Genomic DNA, 20,411 nt, shown 5'->3' on the forward strand with positions numbered 1-20,411 from the left:
ATAAGGGTAACAGAAAACAGAAGTCTTTACTGGTAAAAGCCCTGATAACAAGCAACAGGAATGTGCTATGGAGTTAACTTGTCAAAAGGCACGATGCTTTCTTGGCAGAAGAGTCCTAAATGGCTGTAATGACTTACTTCACATTGGGCTGAATTACCTACTGAAAGCAGAGTGATCCCCAGTGAGAGAGTGCAAGAGCCAAATAAAAGGTTTGCTGTGTAGTGTTCTTCTCTGGATACATAGATTTTCAGCTTGTGGAGTCCAGACTACAACACTTCCCTTCCCAAAGAGTGGGTCCTATCTGCCTCACTGACTACACTGAAAACTCTGTTCACCAGGTGCCCAAAATCTCTGGGCTGGCATAAATTCTCTGTGTTGCATCAGGAGGGACTGGGAGAGCAAAGGAAGGTGTTTCTATTGTGGGCACAAATATTTGTCATGGATGGATGTGCCAGACACTTCACTAAGTAGAGTCAGGTATCTTGCTTAAATACAGACTGTTGTAGCAAACACCAGTGGGGGATGAGGTTGAGAACAGAGGTTACTTTAGTATCTCTTTCATTTGATAGCCTGATGGTACTAAAGAGAAGAAAAAGCAATAGTAGGTTGGCGATAAATTTTAAAAACCCAGTGCAAGTTTAATTAAAAAAAAAAAAAAAATGTGCTTTTTTTCTTCCCCCACCCCCCTTTTTCAAGACCCTGCAGAAGCTTCGGTGAATGATGATTGCTCTCAAGAAGAGACCGACTCTTCAGAGAACGCCTTGCACCCAGACTTTGCAAAAGTAATGGATGTTATGTTTTTCTTTACAAGCAGATTGGAAAGTGCTACCTAGGTCAAAATGCTTACTAATAGATGATCAATAATATTTTGAAAGGCTTTAAAATACCGTATTGCCCATTTTGAGTGTTAGAGTCATGATAAATGGTGGGAATAATTTTCTTTTTGAAAAGTTGATGGCTTTGTATAAATGAAGAAATCTCCACTGGGTGTAAGAAAAAGTAGATACTCACTAGAGGGGTTTGATTTATACCTGTGAAGTCAGTAAGGGTCTTATGCCTGCAGTTATATGTGAAATATTTACTTTTTAACCTGTATTTCAGCAGACTTTGGCCATCAGAGATCCAAGATTTCCTGTGTGACTTGCAGCGCTTCAAGGAAATGAGCTGTCAACTGCTCATAACCTTCACTAATTTCATTGAAAGATACATGTAGTATCAGGGGAGGTATTTTGTCCTCCAGAACTCATAAACTACTTCATGTGGATGAGATAATTGTAGAAGGTGCTAAGAAATTTCTTGATGAAAAGCTAGGTTGGAAATGTCACTGCTTTTCTTAAAGGAACACGTGATCTGTTTGTAATCTGTTGGGCAGCTACCCGCTGTAGCAGTAGCGACAGTATACTGTCTATATACACAGCAAAATCCTCTCTGAGGATGTAAACCCCAGAGATATGAACCAAAAACTCTGTATGCAAATGGCAACGGAATTTGGTCTACACTTCACTTTAGGTTGTATTCATATTTGTTGTCACACAATTAAAACAGCAACAACATCAAAGATAAAATGTAATTGAGTTCACGAGTAAAGACAGCAGCGGTATCTGATCTTGTCTGTAGATAGATGTTTTCTATACTGGAAATGGTTTAGTTAATGCAGATACATCAAACCAACAACTGCTCAATCTCACCACTGGTGGCCCTCAAGGCTAAAATAGACGGTCTGCAAGTTGTACTACGCTCATAGTGCTCTTTATATGGTTAATTCCTGTTCGTCCCCCTTGTTCTATATGCGTGTCTGCATCAGTGATCTGTGATCCCTAGTCCATGGCAGGTACATCTTGTGTACATCTTGAGCCACTATTCTGACATCTTTCACAGTGGATTCTGTGGTAACATATATGAACTTCATAATTGCTCCTCTTTTGAGTTCCTTCAAAGTGTATCATGGACTGAAAATCCTGCTTCACAATCATATAACCTTCAAAAAATGTTTGAAGGTGCTTTGGGATAACTACTGCAGAAATGAGGAGTGTTATGAGTGAGACATTAATCATTCATTTAGAGATTTAACAACTCTATGGATTTCTGTTCTTGTGCAGAAAATTAATTTATTATCTGTCACAACAGTACATCACAGAAACAGAAGAAACAGTGAAAGCCTCACGAAATACAGAGCGACTAAATCTTTTCTCCTTGGATCCTGATATAGCAGTGAGTGAAAAGATTTTTTTCAAGTTCTTAAAAGTTTTTAAATACAGGTGCTGATTTAACTGGGTTAGTGAAGCCACCAGAGTGGCTGTGAATTCAGCAAGCAGCTGAGTATGCCTGAGACTTCCACCCTGTGCTGATCTCACTTGTATACACAGGAGTCTTGGATGTAAAAGAATAGTGGAAGTGACATTTGTTTGCAGCTTCAAAATGAGTGGGGAAAAAAAGGTGCTGTCTCTGTTCTGCAGAGGTTTATGTACAGACTCTGCCCATATCTGCACACAAAATGGTTGCAGTTGGAAGGGACTTTTGGAGGTCATCTTGTCCAATCTAGCTCTAATTTGAATCATTAAAACAGACTGAAAATATTACAAGAACAGAACCTTTTCTTGTATGGGGAATGTTGTAAGAACAGTGCTTTCATTGTTATTTATTGCACTGAATTTAACTATGAAATGTGAATGGTTGCAAAAAGCAGTGGGAGGTACAATTGAAGGTATAAAACTCTATGTACATGAAAAGTTCAGCTGTAAATGTAGGAAGAAGTGTAGATTGCTTTTCTTTTCTTATCCTCAGTTTGCTTATCATTCAGTATTAGAATTCATGATTCAGGGAATGTTACTACTTGCATTGAATGTACATTTGTTGGTGATTTAATGGGAAATTTTAGTTGAAAATTCTTCCGAATCTTTGGTCAAATCAACTGTAGCAATAATATACGCTTCAAAAAAGTTCGCATAGTTCTGGATTATCATGCTTTTTCCATATATAACTGATCACCCAACTTATTTCAGTTGCTGAATCCTCAGAAAAAGGAGTTTCCAGGGACCAACTCATCAATCAAGCCATTTGAAGAAAAACCTGCAAAGAGGATCCTCATAACTTGCAAGTCCCTCAGTTTGAATCTCCAGGCCTGTGTTACTGAAAATGAAAATGACCCTGCAACCAATGTAAGCTTTGCTTGTTTTTTCTTCCTCCTCCCCCACCCCAACACCCTCATCACCACTCTAGAAAGACTTGCTGTGCACGTATTACTTCTGGTAAAAGGATGTAAAAGGAAAAATAATATGCTCACATTACTGTATTCACTCCTCCCCCTCTGCCCATCTCTTTGAAATGAGTGATGAAGCTGAGGGAACCTTACAGTCAACATCTTGAAGCTGATTTAGATTGCAGACTTTTAGCTACAGTTGAATGTGGAATTAAAAATGTTAAGACCCTTGACGATCCTTAACAATTGCTATAACAAGTTTAAGCTGCTGGTACTGTAAGGAGGCAACTGAATATCAGTTGCTGGTAGATTGTGCATTTTTTTGTTGTTGATGCTCTTCAGAGAGACTGGTGACCAGTCAGATGAAATTACTGATGAGATGGCAAAACAAAAAGGACTGGATGCTTCATCTGTTTAAAAAATAAATAAATAAATAATAATAAAAAAAGGACAAAACAGATTTTTTTTCTTATTTTTACTTAAAGAAAAAAAGGGTAGGGAAAAGCAAGTTGTAGCTGTCAATCCATAACTAGTTCCATTAGTTAGTTCTGCCTTAAAGCAGGAAAGTTCTGAGAAATTAGTGTCCTGGCAACTCAACTTCCATGCATTACATATGAGGCATTGATTTTTATTTTTTTATTTACTTATTTTCATTTGCAGATGACCTCTACAATGAGTGCATATTCAGCATGATGTAATCAATACTTTTTTGGCAGACTGGAATAGCTGTTTAAATGAAGTCATGATAACTGCACTAAGGGCATGCAATAATTCGTTACAGAGTCTGCAAAAGCGTAGAATATTGTACCTGCTGATGCATTGTTCGTTATCTCCAGAATTTTAAGATTCTGATTTCCAGACAGCTCAGAAATTGTCATCACAAGTTGGTCATTCTTATCCTGACTGATGTGTTTCATCAGAACTGTGAGGGCTCTGTAGAGGTTATTTGCAGTCATAGGATTTAATTCCTTGTTACTATGGGATAGAACAAGTGGGTACTGTCAGAGCTATTTGAACGCTCTTGGATTCCTAGCAAAATGGAACATGTGTTTCCCACTGAATAATACACCCACACGTTTGTGTTTCTACCAGTAAACATTTTTCATCTCCTTACATTTGTCATCATTTTTGTGTCACATTTCTTATGATCCCTGGAAAGCCCACCCTCACTATCACTCCATTTTTAATGATTGCAATTCTACATTGAAATAATTCTGTGAAGTTTCTCTGGGTTCCCTTCCTTACTGTAGTTGTTGTCTGTGACAGATACATTTGTGTTCTTTTTCTGCAAGTTTCTGTGTTAGCTGCCATTCGTTCTGGCTCAGTGTCAACACACTACTTTTAAAAGCCCTTGGAAGTTGGAAGAATTGTTGCCAAAGGGAGGGGAGGGGGGTTTCAATTAATCTAATAATTGGTAAACAGTCTTTGATTTCTTTTTTTCTAGCTGTGTGGGCCTAATAAAAGATGGAGTTTACCCTCTCACTCTCAGTTAGTACCATGTTTTATTTCTGGTGTTGTTGTTTTTTCCAGGTAGAGCCTTTCTTTGTGAGTGTGGCACTGTATGACGTCAGGGACGGCAGGAAGATCTCTGCTGATTTTCATGTGGATATGAACCACACTCTTGTTAGACAGATGATTTCAGGTTATTCATTTTCATTAGAAAATGGCACTGTTGAAAATATAGATTCAAATGAGATCGAAGAACCAAAAGTCAAGGGGTTCCCAGAAGAATGGCTGAAGTATCCAAAACAGGTATTCCATGTGTGACTTGCGTGACTTAGTGACTCGCATCATAGTTCAGTAGTAGTACTCATTTTCATCAGAGAATTTCTCTGCTAGGGGTGGTTTATGTTTTCAATATATTTGTGTGTGTGTGTGTGTATCAGTGGTGCTTGTATAACTACACAATATTTACAATCAAAACTCAAAAAAATTAGTGTCTGTCATTTAGAGAAACCACCCATGTTTCCTGCATTCTTTGGGTTCTTTCTCTGACATCTCCTAAATCAGCCCAAAAAAATTGTAACTTAGTCTCATTTATCCTCTGTATTAATATCAAAGCACTCCCACATTCTTGCTGGTACTATAAACCCCATCCCCCTCCATTCCCTTTACATTACATTTTTTCTTCTCAGTCACTCCCCTGAGGTGTGGCTGATTTAGACCAGTGTTTAAGCATTGTACCAGAGGAACAGTTAGGTTAGGTGATGGTCATATGTTTCTTGTCTAGAGTCAGAATCTTTGCAAGATGCTTTGTATGCACAAGCTTACTGCAGTACTAACAGGAAAATTTTAGTTTCCATCTGGATGTCTTGGGAGTGTAGAGATGCATCCTCTGTAATTTTTTTCTGAATTTGTTTTGATAGCATTTCCATCAGCAAAGAGCACCGGTAGTATTTAATTTCTCCAGTATCACTATGTACCTTTTAACTGCTCTCTTTTCTATTCATAGGCTCTTTTCTCCATAAGTAATCCTCACTCTGAGATTGTATTAGTAGCAAAAATAGAGAAGGTGCTCACAGGAAACATTGCCAGCAGTGCTGAACCTTACATTAAGAATCCTGATTCTTTTAAGGTAATGTTACAGGAACACGAGTTCCTTCTTTGTCAGCGTATTGGAAGCTGAAGACATTGCAAATTCTGCTTGTAAATCTCATCGGTTTGTGGTTGCTGAACAGGGCATACTCACATGAGGCCCACCCCTAAGAAAAAAAAATGTCCAAACTTCATTAACTTTGGTAAGATAAAATCCTTACGTGCAGTAACCAATACAGTATGACAGATGTTCTCACCCAGTTACACAGAATGGAAAAAATACCATTTTGACTGCAGCATAAAAATCAATTCATGGTGCATTTCTTTGCAAATTATGTCCCAGCAAAGTGAAATTCTGTTTCAGTAATCTTAGAAATTATAAGCTAGTGCTTTTTGTATACTAGCGTAACTGGGGTAGGCACCTATCTGTGTTTCTCTGAGAACAGGCAGTGCATTTGTATTGGGTATATTCCTGCAAACTGGAATAGAAATTGTAATTAATATAGTTCTGACTGAAGGGATGCTGATGGAGTTTAATTTGTTAGCAGTTCTGTGATGCCTTTCCTGTCCATCCCAGAACTTTCTGTCATGGACAGTATCAAGCTAAATTATTTTAGGGCCAATACAGCCCCTTCAGGAGAGTGGAACTTGGAAATACTCTGTGCTGCATTGTAGATATTACTATAGATATTACTAGGTGAAATAGTTAATATTTTTTTTTTTTTTTAGTGTGCACAGAAAGTGTTAAAATCAAATAAGCAGTTCTGCAGCAAGCTGGGGAAATACCGCATGCCATTTGCTTGGTCAGTGAGGTATGTATTAATTCTTCTTATAATCTGTAGAAGTATCTTTTAGCTTATTCTGCTTTTGGATGCTTTTCCTTTTTTTCTTTTCCACTTTTTCTGCCTCAAGCTAAGCACAACTTACTATGTAGTGCAGGACCCCAAAAGATCCTGCAATTTTGTTATTCCATTGCCCTGTTTTTCACACAGATGAATGTCAGTTATATTCTAATTAAATGTCACTGTGGTGGAATCTTTTCCATAGGTAAGTAGTAAAGTTGCCAGAGAGTAGCAGAGGTGATTGACAGAATATCAACTTATCATGAGCTGCACTGGTGATTTGGTGCTAAAAATTACCAAAAAATGATTTCAAAATCAGAGTTTTCACAATAATTTCCTACAATGGTAATTACGGTCTGAGGCAAAGACGTAGTGACCGCCTAAAATACAGATGCACAAGTCAGAAGCTCTGTTCTAGTAATGATGCTTGTTGTATTTCAGAAAAATCTAACCAAGAATCTGGAGGTTAATGGTGCCCCCAAAACAGCACCTTGATTGTGGTAATGAGAATGCTTTAGGTCCTCTTGCATTTTTAGAGGCTACTAGGTAATAGAGGCCTGTTACTTTCTTGTTTGGAAGGTCAGTCGGGTTTTATTGCTGGTCACTGCAGTGGCAGCGTTTGGTTTTCATTCTCCCTCAGTTCTCCTGGATAATTTGTTTCCTTTCCCATGGGTCACTGTACAGTTTGTTCAATGCCACTTGCTGGTCTCATCCTCATTATTTTTTTTCACATGCTTCTTGGTCACCTTCAATTAAGTCAACTCCCCTAACCATATATGGCTTTCTTCCTTTCATTATCCCTTCAGATTTGCATGTTTTTTTTTTCTCTTTCCTCCTCTCTGTCTTTTCCTTTACAGTCTTCTGTCATTGCCTCAGCTTGCTGCAACCCTGTGGTAACAGATCTCTGCCCAAGCCCCCCTGTGTGTCCCTGTGACAGCTCTCTCTTCTTTCTGTCATGCACAGAGTAAGAAATAGGTTATGTCCCCTGTAAAAAGGAAAGCTGTCCATTGCCAAGTTGCAAGCATTCCCCCTCTTCTGTGGCATCTGTTCTGACAGTGGCAGGCCTTCTGGAGGGCTACCTGAAACTGTAGGAGGGAAGAAGGAAAAGAGTGTTGGTGAAAATGTGATGCTGTGGCATTGCCTGTGCCCGTTAGGGAGAGCTGTCTTCTCCTGGTGTGGAAGTGTGGAGCACCAGAAGTGCTTGGTCTGCCCCTAAACGTGTAGGTGAAAGCTTATGTTTTAGAACATGATGTCTAGATGGCAAAGGAGAAAGCACACACCAAGGTATGGCTGCTTGAAGAGTCATTTATTTTTATTGACATAAATTTTTGTCAATATCCAGTAGGAACAGGAAAAATATGTGCATGCTCAGGGGAAAGGCAGATAATGTGTTTTGATCTGTCATAGCAAACTCAGGGATGTTCATTAATATTTACTGGTTCTGTGTAGCCAAAGGACTGTTCAAAATTATATTGATGGGTGTCTCTTGGTTTGACAGGCCTACTTTTAGCATGTAATGGATGGTGTGACGGCAAGGGGTACAGGCTGGGCATCAGACTCGAGGCTTTTTTATTAACTCTGTCCTTGCTGACTGTTGGTGGTTGCTGTGCCATTAACGATATGTCCTCTAACTCAGTCATTATTTGTGTGTGTGCATGCCTCAATACGGTGGGTATTGGATACCTGGGAGTCTGAGTATTCCTCAGCCTTCCACTGTTAGTCTGTTATTTTCCTCAGAAAACAAGACTGAAAAGATCTTTACATCATATGTTTGTCTAACCAATATTTCTGGCTGTGATTTCCCAAATAGAAATGGGAATACATGTTACTGGTGCTAGCAAATGTGCAACAATTCAACATTTTTCAGACTTACTGTGTGTGCATTAGGCAGGGGGCATGCACGTGAGCAGAGGATGTACCAGGGATCTGTGGACATCCCTCAGCTCCAGCAGGCAGGATTTCTGAATGGCATCCCAATGCAGTGCTTCACTGCCCTTAACATTAAAAAGCTTTCCTTCTCTCTGTAGAATTAACCACAGAAAATATACTCAGTTGTACTTATCAGCTCTTAAGCCTTTTCATGATTAATCATAGCATGGTGGTGAGATAACATAATTTAAAAATCGTTGTCCACCAAGTGTGTGAATTTGCTGGTACCAGTGGAGTTGCACAAGGAACTTATTTAGTCCATTGGGTCAAATTCAGCCATCGTATATATCTGTTTATGTATTACCATTACTCAGGACTCTGGTAAAATCCAAGTATAATTTGGCCCTATAAAATCTATTTCTATTTTCATAGCTTGAAAAAAGAAATTTCCACAGGATGCTATCATACTACAGGGAAAAAAATGGTTTGGCTATGATAAATAGCAAAACCGTGGGTTTGGAAATGTGTTTTCCAGTTAGTTCATTCTGGCATTAGCCACACTCCTGTTTTTCTGTGGAAATTTTCCTCCTTAAAGCAATAGCAGATGGTCACAATGTGATTTTTACGTATACATTTAGCAAGCCAAAATCTGGCAGTTGAGTATTGTGCAAGTGACTGACAATCTTAATTATCTTTTGTGGCATTCAGTTTGTTAGCATTGTTCAGGAGGATGACTCAGGGTTCCTCCCTGATTTCTTGCTGGTGCTGGTGTGCTCCGGTGTATGTATGCTCTCAGGTATAATTACATTATATGTCAGAATTACAGGGTGTCAAATCCATCTTCCCTTCTCATATTCCTGCCAGAACTGCCAAAGTTTGCAAATATGTGCCTGATCTACATATTGTAGACGTGGGGAAACTTCATTCACAGAGATTAGTTTTTACACTCTGCTTTCTCTTCAAACCTTCCTCACCCTCATAAACGTGTTTTAGAGCCTAGTGTTTGGATCCTGCAGTGGTGTGCACAGCTGCTGGTTAGGTTCTCAGCTGGTGCAGGTTGGCATCACTGAAGTTAGTGAGGCTGTGCTCCTTTACAGCAACTACAAACCTCACACTGCTTCCCTAACCCTGAGGGTGAGCAATTTTTCCACAGATTTTTAGCTACTACTAAAAATATGTTTCGGTGTTAAATGATGAGCACCGTGTAGGTTTTCTGCATTTAAAGAATTGTAATTGTGGACTATCGGCTAACTATATCACAACAGTGGAATCAAAGAAACATTTAAAATACTGAATAAGCATCTCATTTTCTTTAATGCAAACCAATACATACTTTTCCCATGAATTAATTTTTCAAATTTCTTCAGGATTTTAGTTCTGTGAATTTTTTCTTACGGAAGTCCACCTAATAAATAAATAGCAGGCAGTAAGGAATCATTAATACATTAGATAAGTATTGGACTTCTGGACTATTGAAATGTTTTATTATGTTTCCTTTGGTTTTACTTGACAGTTGTCACCCTACAATGCCTTCAGTCTGTGCACTGTGCGAAGGAGCTCTCTTGCTCCATCAGTGCCCAGCAACCTAAAAGGATCTAGTGATACATGACAGTGTGGTTACTTAACTGCAGGTGTAAAACACAGAATACTTGCTGCTCTGACAATTCTTCAGCTTTAGTGAGGCCAGGAGCATGGAGATACTGTATAGTTTTGCTAGCAGAAAGCAATCTAACTCTTCCCTGAAGGCACAAAGCATACCTGTTCGTAGGAGTTAGCTTCTTTTTAGTGGGTGTCTAAATTGCACCTGTAGAAGCAAGAGCTCTTGGAGTAAGCTACTTCCAGCACAGACTTGGTTCTTTTGGCACTGTGAACTTCCTCAGCCCTGTTTTGGTAAGTGCCTCCATGCCCCCACGTGCTGAGCAGTGGTTAGCCTGGACTGGATTTAGTTCATGGGATCCGGAAGAGGCTGGGTTTGCTCAGCAATCCCCACGCAGAGCCCAGTGCCATGGCCAAAACCGCTTACTGAATGGTTTGGTCCACTCTGTTTGGAGAGGAAGGAAGCAATGCTGAGCCCAAAAAATATAATAATGTCACCAATGTTGTAATAATTATTAAGTCCTGTCTTTTTTATCTTCTCCAACAGCAGTTTAATAGGCTTTGTGAAACAAATGGTGGCTGCCAGAAATTGGGTCCTTTTTCTCCCTAATAACTTAAGATTTTTGTCGGTGCATACTGGTGTGGACCTTATTCCCTGTAATTCTTGGAGGCAAAAGTCTGATAGAAGAGGGCTGATTATTCTCTAGTTACACAGAAATGAAATAATAGTGTTTCTCTCAGTTAATTAATTTAGGACATGGTGCATTTATACTCATCCTTGGGATCCTCTTCCAAAAGTTTACTCTATTATTTTGCGTCTGGCAACAATTTGTGCTGGCATCAATTCCTCTTCTCATTGGCAGTGGAACAGAGAAGTAAATTAAAGAAGAAAGATTGGCCAAATGATTCATAGAGCTGCACTTAGCATCAAGAACATTTTACTTTTGTTAAGCAATGTTTTTGCATACAACAGTTGAATCCAAGGTTCATTAATTTGGATAGCTGTTACATTATCCAGTCCAGCCAGTGTGCATGTGACCCTTGGGACTATACAAAGGGCACTGGAATGTCTTAATTAAATCCTGCAAGTGTCAATGAGCAGGGATGGAAATATCTGAGCACGTTTTTCTGTGCACACAACAGCTGATACTTATTGTTCCCAGATATAAATGGATATCCTTTTTTTTCCATCTCATTTGTCACTTTGTAGCTGGTTCACCAAAAATGTAGTTGATGCTCCACGAACTAGTTTTGTGAAGGAAAGTTAAGCTGCAGTGTGTTGGTATCATGCTTCTGGAGGACACAGAACAGAGTTAATGCATAGGAAAACTCATTAGAGGTCTCTACACTGGTTCTGTAAAAGCATACACTTCTTTACATGATGAGATCTAATGGTTGGGATTTGATGTCTTGCTAAAATTTGTATTATTTAAAATTATCAGTAGGGGGTGAGGTAGCGAGTGGGTTCTAGATAGGTTCTGTATACTTGAGCTTTGTCAACTGAGAGCTACAGAAAAAAAAAAAGAGGAGAATGGGATGGGTGGGTGATGAACTTAATGATGGTCTTTACTAGCATTAAAATGCTGAAACTCTGAGCTGTCAGCAGTTCTGCTACACCTAAGGTGAGTGGGGACTGTTTGCATAGTGTAAGATCTTAAGTCTTTGCACAGTCTTAAGTCTTCGCAGGACTGGGGCTGTGCATGCAAATAAGCTGAAACTCTGTGCATCTACAAATACACAGCTCAGAAGAGCTTTCTTGTGTGAAGCTCTGCAGGCATCCCAGGAATTTGTGGAAGAGTTCAGGTCATATCATTATTAAAACATTACATGACAATTTCAAATGTTCAAATGTATATGGGTGAGTGTTTATAAACATACTGTTTTTCTTTCTTTATAGACCAGTGTTCAGAGATAATCAGGGAAATGTTGACAGAGACTCGCGATTCTCACCTTTATTCAGGCAAGAAAGTAATAAGATTTCCATGGAAGATTTGATTAAGCTAATAGCAGAATACAGAAGGTAAGGAACAGATTTTAATTTGGTTTGAGAAGGTATAAAAGCCTTAAAAAGCTGCACAGAATAATTTTCACAGCTCTTTTCATCATTTAGCACAGTGCCAAAGTAGCCATATTAAATTAGTGTTTTTCACATTAGTCCAACATCTGCCAAAGACTGCTTTAGGTTAGAAATTCCAGGAAAACTGGAAAGTCGTTTGGCACGTTAATGAATTGTATTATAACCTAAAGATAGTGGTTTCTTAAATTAGCTTCTATCAGGGGAAATGCAGGTAAAGTAGCCAACAAGAGAACACTCTTTTTTTTTTTTTTTTTTTTTAAAAAAAAAAAAAAGGGGGGGGATAGGGGGGCAAAATGAAAAAGCTTTCTTTAATGGTTTCTCTAACTCTTGCTTTTGTTTGTTTGAGTCTCCATGACAAACTGCAGAGTGAACACTGGAAGGAAAAAACTTCTCCAAATGCTTGACAGTGTGTAAATTAGTGAATAGCTGTTTGGCTGAATGTTCTTTCGTACAGGTGTAAATCAGATTAACTCTAGAGCAAGGACTTTGTTTTTACCAGATGAGTGACATGAGAATTAAACCTTGAATTTCTTCCTGTGCCTTCTACACCAAATGCACCTAGAAATAAATTAATATAATTATTTTTTTCCAATTCCATTTATATGAAATCAGATCATAAAAAGATTAAAATATTACAGGGATTGGATCAGTCCCTTAATCTCTTCTATTACTGTTACTAGTCAATAAACTTCATGGACATTCATGATGTAATAAGAGCTGCCCCTGCTGGTTTTGTCTGTCTGAAACATCTCCTAGATAAAAGCAATTTAGTTCTGGCATGTCTCAAGTTGCTTGGGCACAAGGAGTGTGTCTTGGTCCCTTTTCAGCATGGCACTTGCAGAAGCCATGATGCTGTGAGTTCCTTTTGTCTCAGTGGTCACACAAGTCCTTTTAAAGAACATTTGATTCAGATTGTAGAAAGAAAAAGTGCGTAAGTTAATTCTTGTAAGGTTCATCATTACTTTATCAGTTTCTTCCTCTTTTATAAGTGTGACATTGCCTCAAAGAGAAGGCATGAGAAAGAATGAGGCCAATAAAAAAAAAAAAAGACATTTCTTCCCTGATGTTGCATTTGTTTTGAGTCTAACTGCTAATAGTTGTATGATAAGGAATTATGTCTTAAGTCAGGGTTTGGTTTTCATTTCAGCTTAATTTCTGTTTTGGGTCTTATCTCCCCTCTTCTAATTTTCTAAAATGTTTCCATTTCTGTCATTGCAGAGCAGAGAAGATTAGCAAAATACAGACCATACCTGGCAGTTTGGAGATCGCAGTTGATTGTGTTCCTTTGGAACATCCAAGTATGATTCCACTATATAATTAATCATTATTATTAAATAAGAAATTGTCATAGGTTTTCTAATAGCCTGTTGTAATGAGACACAAATGAGAGACATTCTGGTAGAATTGTCCATCGTTGTGCAGAAAAACATATACATTTGTTTGGGAAGGGAACGTTCCTGAACTCTTTTTTTCATTTAATTGCACCTTTCTTTTCCTCCTGCAACTGCCCAAACATACAGTACAGAGCACAACATGTTGCCTCCACATGTGATGAAAGTGCAGGGACCACTTTTTGGTCTCTGAGGGATTAGGCCAAAGACCTGACTGGGCTTCTGTAGCCAGAGGTTAAGAGCCTGGCAATGTTGATGTGGACTGTGATGCACATATCTTCTGGGAATCAGCACGTGATTACCAGCAGGTTTCAGGAATGCAGAGCAGATGGAGGGCTTCACTCAGAGGCAATTCTGGCATCAATACAACAAACACTAGTGTGGGTACTCCTAATTGAATTCTTTTTAAATTTTTTATTTCAACAGCTACAGTTCTGTGACCTACAACTGCAAAAAGCTCAGAACTATCTGAGTTAATTAAGTTTAACAGTCACTTTTATTCTGATGTCGATACATTCGTAGGCCCTCTTGTTTAGCTCAGAAACAAGCAGAGCAACTGCTCAGGATCAAAATGGAGATGATTCCTCAGGGATGTAGATAAAATATGTTCTGTGCAGTTATATTAGTTTATGTTAAAATGTGTGATCATCACATATTTTATACCATCTTCGTATGGTATTAGATATAAAAAATAGTTTCACTAACATTTCAAAAGATATTTTTATGTTTGGAATTTAAAGAAATTGATAAGAGTAGGGGCAAAAAAAAAAAAAAAAAAAGGCAAAAGGGTCCAAAACAGCTTGGTCCTTTTATTTTTATGTGGCTCGGTGCACTGAGGCCAAGTGAAGGTCTGGTTTTAGAAGGTATTTGCTGCTAAGGTGCCCAGTAAGTGTGGAAAGTCAGTGAAAATTCTCTCACTCTGAACAGTAACAGCCTACAGATTTCTTTGGCACCACAAGATTTTGTCTTACTCTGAGTTAGGCTGTAAAATAATTTTAAAACTGTAAGAGAAAAGTTACATGCTGTAGGATGTTTTAAAACCTCTGTGAAAACTCTTCTTGATTTCAGTCAGCTCTGAAGGAAGCCCCTGTAACAGCAGTAAGCAGTTCTGTTGTAACACCCCCTTCCCACTGAAAATAAAGTCTTGCTTAGCTAGTGCTAAAATCTTTATTTGCCAAGAAGAGTTAAGGAAAAGGAAGTTGGCTGCAGATCTTCTTGAGACGCTGCTGTATGATTGTGTCTCTGGGGACCGACACTGCTCTGCTTCACATTACCATCAATTTGCATTAGACAACTGCAGTAGATCCTTGCTTTTATAAGACTTCATTTGCTATAGCTACAAAGAGCTATAGATGGGGGTATACCAGGAACCAGGAGATGATGTCTGACAGTGTTTAAGCTGATAGACAACTATTAGCTTTGCTGCTCCATGAGAGGGTAAAAAAAAAAATGTGTATGTCTAGCAAAGGGAAAGAGAGAAAACAGATTTCTGAAGCTTTCACCTGTGCTGCCTGGTCCCTGCTTGTTGTCCAAGCTCTGGAGCTGGCAGCAGGGCAGCAGCCATGTCCCCTGCTTTGCCCCTCACCCAAAGCACACATTAAAACCCAGAGCTGGGAGGCTCCATTCATGTGCAGGGCAATCATGGGGAAGTGCAGGTGGCCTTGCAGCCAAGAGCCAACGTGGCTGGAAGCAAACTGGGCTGTTGCCTCTGCATAAATGTCTGTGAAATGTGAGGCACAGAGACCTGACCTTCACAACTGACTCCGTAAGGCTTGCTTTTCTCCAGGCGGTTTCTTGCTGTTGTTGCTGTCTCTTCTGAAGAGAGCAGAGATGGCCTGTAGAGTGCATCTGAGCTGCTGGTATTGAAAAGCTTCCTGGTTGCTCTATCATCCCTTTTTGTGTTCGGTTCAACGTTATTTCTATTTCCCCGCGAATTTTCCATGGGCTACGAGAAGCGCGGTGTGTTGAGCACGCAGCAAGATTTCTGCAAACAGGCCTTAGATGTGCATGCTAATCCTTGTGTCAGCCCCAGGATTTCTCTAATGAGAGTCAAGGCTAATGATGTTCAAAACCAGACACAGTCAGAATGCTTATAAATCTAATTTGAGGGGCAGTTGGCTAAAAATGAAGATATAACACATCCTTTTCTTTTCAGATATGTTGCCTGAGCCTTGTCCAGACAGTGGGAAGCTGTTTAGCCTTTGATCTTATCTTTGTGTAGGCCAAGGCCAGTGAGCAGTCCCCAGGTACTGGGAAACTTCATAGCGGAAGAGCAAACACTCAGAAGTTCATGTGTCCCCACTGACCAACAGAGGAGTTTGTGAGATCACTTGCTGTGCCCTGTTGCTGGAGCTAGGGAGAATAAGCATTCCCAAGGGTTCTTTACAGCCATCAGTGGTCCCTTCTGGCTGACGAGTGCAAGTGATTTAATTTAGCAGTTCCCTTTCACTGCTGCTAATTTTGTTTGGGAAAAACAGAAGTTTTCATGGATCTTCCCAGTTGAATTCAGGAACTGTGTCTGTTGGCTGGGTGTACCAGTGAATTGGGCAGGTGTGTGTTTCAGTGGGCAGTGGGCTGGGAAGAAAGTTTTCCATGTCTGTTTGAAACAAAACAAACCAGCCTGCTACAGCTGGAACAGAGACACTTCTCCCCTTGCCTCTTTGGTCTCCTGAAGACCTGTGCAATCCTGAAACCGGCAATTTCTTCTTGTGTTAGTTTTGAAGGAAGTAAAATGGAAAATATCATATATGAGAAATAACCATCTTCTTTCAGCTTCCTCCCAACATGTTTTGTTTTTTTTTTTTTTTTTCCAGTGTGTTACTGTAGGGTTCAAGGAAAGAATTTTGATGAAATGTCTCTCTAATTTAATGGTACAGACATACAGAGAATCTGTGATCTTTGGCTGTGACTGCTGTCTGGGTGATAATGTTTGTTTTCACCTTCTGTTTCTTGATCTGGTTTCAGTCATCCCAACTGAACCATGTATTCAATCTAGTTCTGCAATACTTGTTTCTTCATTTGGTTTACTATGTCATTAGATGATAGAAAAGATTAAATGAGATATTGGGCAGTAAAATTAATTAAAAACAGTATCACGTATTCATAAGTTACTTAGTTGAAACTGAGCGTGCCAGTGGTGCTGTTATGCTGTCAAGCATCTTCAATTACTGTGTATGTCAAAAGTTTTTTAGTGTTGTACTGTTTAATTTCAGTGAGATAAACCATTTGAGGATGGTGGATTGTAATTCCAGATTTATGTGAATGCAGCTTACAGCAGGGTTTGATCTGCTCCATCTCATTGTGTTGTATTCTTAGTAGTAAGACTAAGTATGTGACTTAAGTTTGCGTGTAAAGAAACTTAATAAGTGATGCTTTTCTTTTCTTTTCTTTTCTTTTGAAGACTGTGTAACTTCATCCTTTATTCCAATCAAGCCGTTTAATGACATAAAGGAACATCAACCTACCGTGGAAGTTGAGGAGTTTGTGCAGGAATCAACAAAATATTCTCGGCCTTACAGAGTATACAAGAACCAAATATACATATATCCAAAACACCTTAAGTATGACAGCCAAAAATACTTCAGCAAGGTACAGTATATGATGATCAATTCAGGCCAGCATTGAGTAGATATGTATTACACGAGCTGTCTCATTGGAATGAAGGAGAGGAAAATGGCAATGCAAAGCACTTTTTTTTTTGTTGTTGTTGTTTTTGCAGTCATAAAACATTGGTACAATTTTAATGAAATAACATGTGGATTAATTTTAAGTTTTATCAGTGCATCATAGAATGGCTTGGGTGGGAAGGGACCTTAAAGATCATATAGGTCCTACCCCCAGATCAAAGAGAGAACATGGGAATAGCTTTTTCACAATCTTGATGCAGATGAAATGATTCTGGAAAAAAATGTTTTGCTTAAATGAAATTGGAGTACTGATTGCACTTGTATGCTAAGTGAAGATTAATTAAAGACAAAATGCAGGTAAGTGATGGTCGCTCTATAATCTATTTCTACACTGTTGGTTTGAGGCCTGGCTAGTGTTTAGCCACTTCTTGATTGAAATAGTATTTCTAGCGATAGCACAGTGGCAAGAAGGTGTTTCAAATTTACACTTCTTCTAGATTTTGAAAAGAGTAAGTTACTCATATTTGGTCTGTATTTTTATGGCTATCCTAATTCTCATCTGAACGTTAATATATTCCTATTTTTCAGGCACGGAATATAACAGTGTGCATTGAATTTAAAAGCTCTGATGAAGAAGGAGCAAAGCCACTGAAGGTGAGACATAAGAACAGTGTTTCTGACATTACTTATAAAACCCAGGAATGGAGACTATACTAACCTATAACAATTAAACTTACCATTTTTACAATGCAACTTAGGGCAAGAGTGGTCTAAAATTCACCATTTACCCCAGATTTCTTGCTGAGCTTAGGATGCTTCATAAAAAAAAAAAAAAAACGAGGCAGAAAATTAGAACTTAAACATAACTCTTAACTGCTACTGCCCATGGACTATCACGTATTATTGTTGTTGTGTAGTTTCCCCACCAATAAAGCTGTCATTACTCAATATTCAAGAGCCTCTGTACTAGACTGTGCCAGCACGGGGATTGTTAACAGTTGTAGCTTTTGCAACACTGAGAAATCAGTAAAGGCATTACATTGTATATTGAATTGGATAAAGATGAAATAGCTTTTGTAAAGCTTTTTGCAGAAAACTACAAAGTCAGTAACAGCAAGAAAGAAGCCTAAGGAATGCATTGCTTAGTAAATTCAGGGTAATTTTCCTGGATCAATGGACTTTTCCTGGAAATGTGTATAAAAAATAATTTGTAAGCACTTTAAATATTTCTTTGAATATTTAAGTAATTATCAATCTTTCATGATATTGTTTTCAATGCACATGCATATTAGATATACCAGGACTATTATCATCAGCAAAATCTGACAATGTAATTAAAGTATGTTACTTTTATCAGTGCATTTATGGGAAGCCAGGCGGACCATTATTTACAACGGCAGCCTACACCGCTGTGCTACATCATTCCCAGAATCCTGATTTCTATGATGAGGTCAGTCTGCTTTTTTTAAATGTCTGACAATATCACATGTTTGCCAATGAGACAAAAAAAAATGTAAAGAATGCTTGTTACGTGTTTTTGTGTACCTGGATGGAATTACGTTACGTAGATCTACATGCATTCTCACTCTTTTTTTTTTATATCAACTCAGTGAGTCTTTCCTCTTCTAAGATGTTCTGAGTACAGTTAAGATGCTGTAGAATTAATTAGAAACAGTGTAGCTCTTTAAAATGCACGTCTGGATGACCTTAAGGACCTAGATGTATCTCTGAATTTAGTGGAAACAGTAAACACCATGATGAAGGGCGGAGGCATCAGGACAAACCCCTCTCACAAATACAAGATTTGTATTGGGACATTTTTGTTGATTCAGTGATCTGAACAGAATATACAGTGATGTGCAGAGGCTGCAGCAAATAGCTTAGCTCATGATTTGGAGGTTGCAGCTCTAGAATAGAGTTTGTACATTGGCCTTTGCCAAATGCTAGATGAACATCTTTCCACCATGCATTTTTACATTTCACCAACACCAACTGATTTCCTAGGCTTTCTGCAAGTGAACTCAACTTCACCCTTTCACTGACCAGTGTGTTTGATGGCTTGCTAATGCCATGAGTCTCTTCTAGATTTTCTACTATGGTTCTGGCTAGTGATAATGCTGGCAAACAAAACTAGTAGTTAACCAGCATTTTCCAAACTACTTGATTTTGGAAAAACTTCAAAAAATGAAAATTTTCTTTGATAAAATATCAAGAGAAAAATCAGCAGATAAAAGTGCAACTTAGTCCTAAGTGTTCGTAGTATTAGTCAGGAAAACAGCAAGTGCAGTTTTGAAAATGATGTAGAATGTTATCCAAAAAGTTGTCTTAATCTCCCTGTCTGCATGTCCATTTCATATCTATATTTATGGTATTAGATTCTTACCCATAAGCTGATTTAACACTGGAAGCATTTACTAACAATTTCTAAGCCTTACTTTAAGCATAGGATCAGCATGGATAAGCATTATCGCAGTTCAGAAGGGCAAAGTGTCTTTTTCATTAGTTCCTATGGTAACATGTTTTGATTGCTTTGTATATTTATTCCAATAGGTTAATAATACCTCAGCCCAAATCTATAGGGATTTGTGGATGACATGATATGAGATTTAAGACTGACCAGAAATCCTAAATAGAAGTTGATTTTCATGTCAGCTATGAAATGATCCTGAATAAAATAAGAGATTTTGTTTTAGTTTTGAGTTTGATTGTCCTGAAAATAAGAGAACAGTGATGGCTATTTATGTCTGCTAATCACTTGTAAGCAGGGTCTATGACTTCTTAATTCTGTGCTTTTTCATCATCTGCTTTTTCATCATAAATGCAAATATTCATTCACAAGAAAGAGAGGAAAGAAGCTGGTTAAGTAAAAATGAGAGATAATCATCTTCAGCAACTTCCTTAAGAGAACATCTATTACCAAGGTAGCAACAGCACCACACAAATATTTGCCGGTAAAGTCAGGCTGTACTTAGACCTCTATGTAGAGAGATGTCACTCATTTAGACCATCTCTGATGCCTGGTTTAATCGATATTTAAACTAAAGTGAGGTGTAACATTTTACATTTCAGGTGAAAATTGAACTTCCCACTCAACTCCATAAGAAACACCACATTCTGTTTTCATTTTATCATGTCACCTGTGACATAAATGCAAAAGCTAATGCCAAAAAGAAAGAGGCTCTGGAAACACCAGGTACCTGTAGCAGAATTACTTTTAATAATAAATGTAAATAATGTACAATCGAATAAGGATTTCAGAATTTCTGGCTGGATGTT

General features: G+C 38.4%; 1 protein-coding gene across 13 annotated transcripts in view; it reads left to right on the top strand.

Moving 5' to 3' along the window:
- DOCK10 (dedicator of cytokinesis 10) overlaps positions 1-20,411 on the top strand; it is a 149,343-nt gene that overhangs the window by 79,932 nt on the left and 49,000 nt on the right. For all 13 annotated transcript variants that reach the window (XM_082767325.1, XM_082767324.1, XM_082767316.1 and 10 more), the window contains exons 9-20: positions 697-782; positions 2,128-2,211; positions 3,003-3,158; positions 4,730-4,951; positions 5,652-5,774; positions 6,464-6,546; positions 11,939-12,061; positions 13,337-13,416; positions 16,910-17,097; positions 17,724-17,789; positions 18,493-18,585; positions 20,205-20,328. In XM_082767325.1, coding sequence (XP_082623451.1) covers positions 697-782; positions 2,128-2,211; positions 3,003-3,158; positions 4,730-4,951; positions 5,652-5,774; positions 6,464-6,546; positions 11,939-12,061; positions 13,337-13,416; positions 16,910-17,097; positions 17,724-17,789; positions 18,493-18,585; positions 20,205-20,328 — 1,428 coding nt within the window. The remainder of the gene's footprint in view (positions 1-696; positions 783-2,127; positions 2,212-3,002; positions 3,159-4,729; positions 4,952-5,651; positions 5,775-6,463; positions 6,547-11,938; positions 12,062-13,336; positions 13,417-16,909; positions 17,098-17,723; positions 17,790-18,492; positions 18,586-20,204; positions 20,329-20,411) is intronic.

This window comes from Aythya marila (assembly GCF_965140915.1).
Source record: "Aythya marila genome assembly, chromosome: 9".
Classification (NCBI taxonomy): domain Eukaryota; kingdom Metazoa; phylum Chordata; class Aves; order Anseriformes; family Anatidae; genus Aythya; species Aythya marila.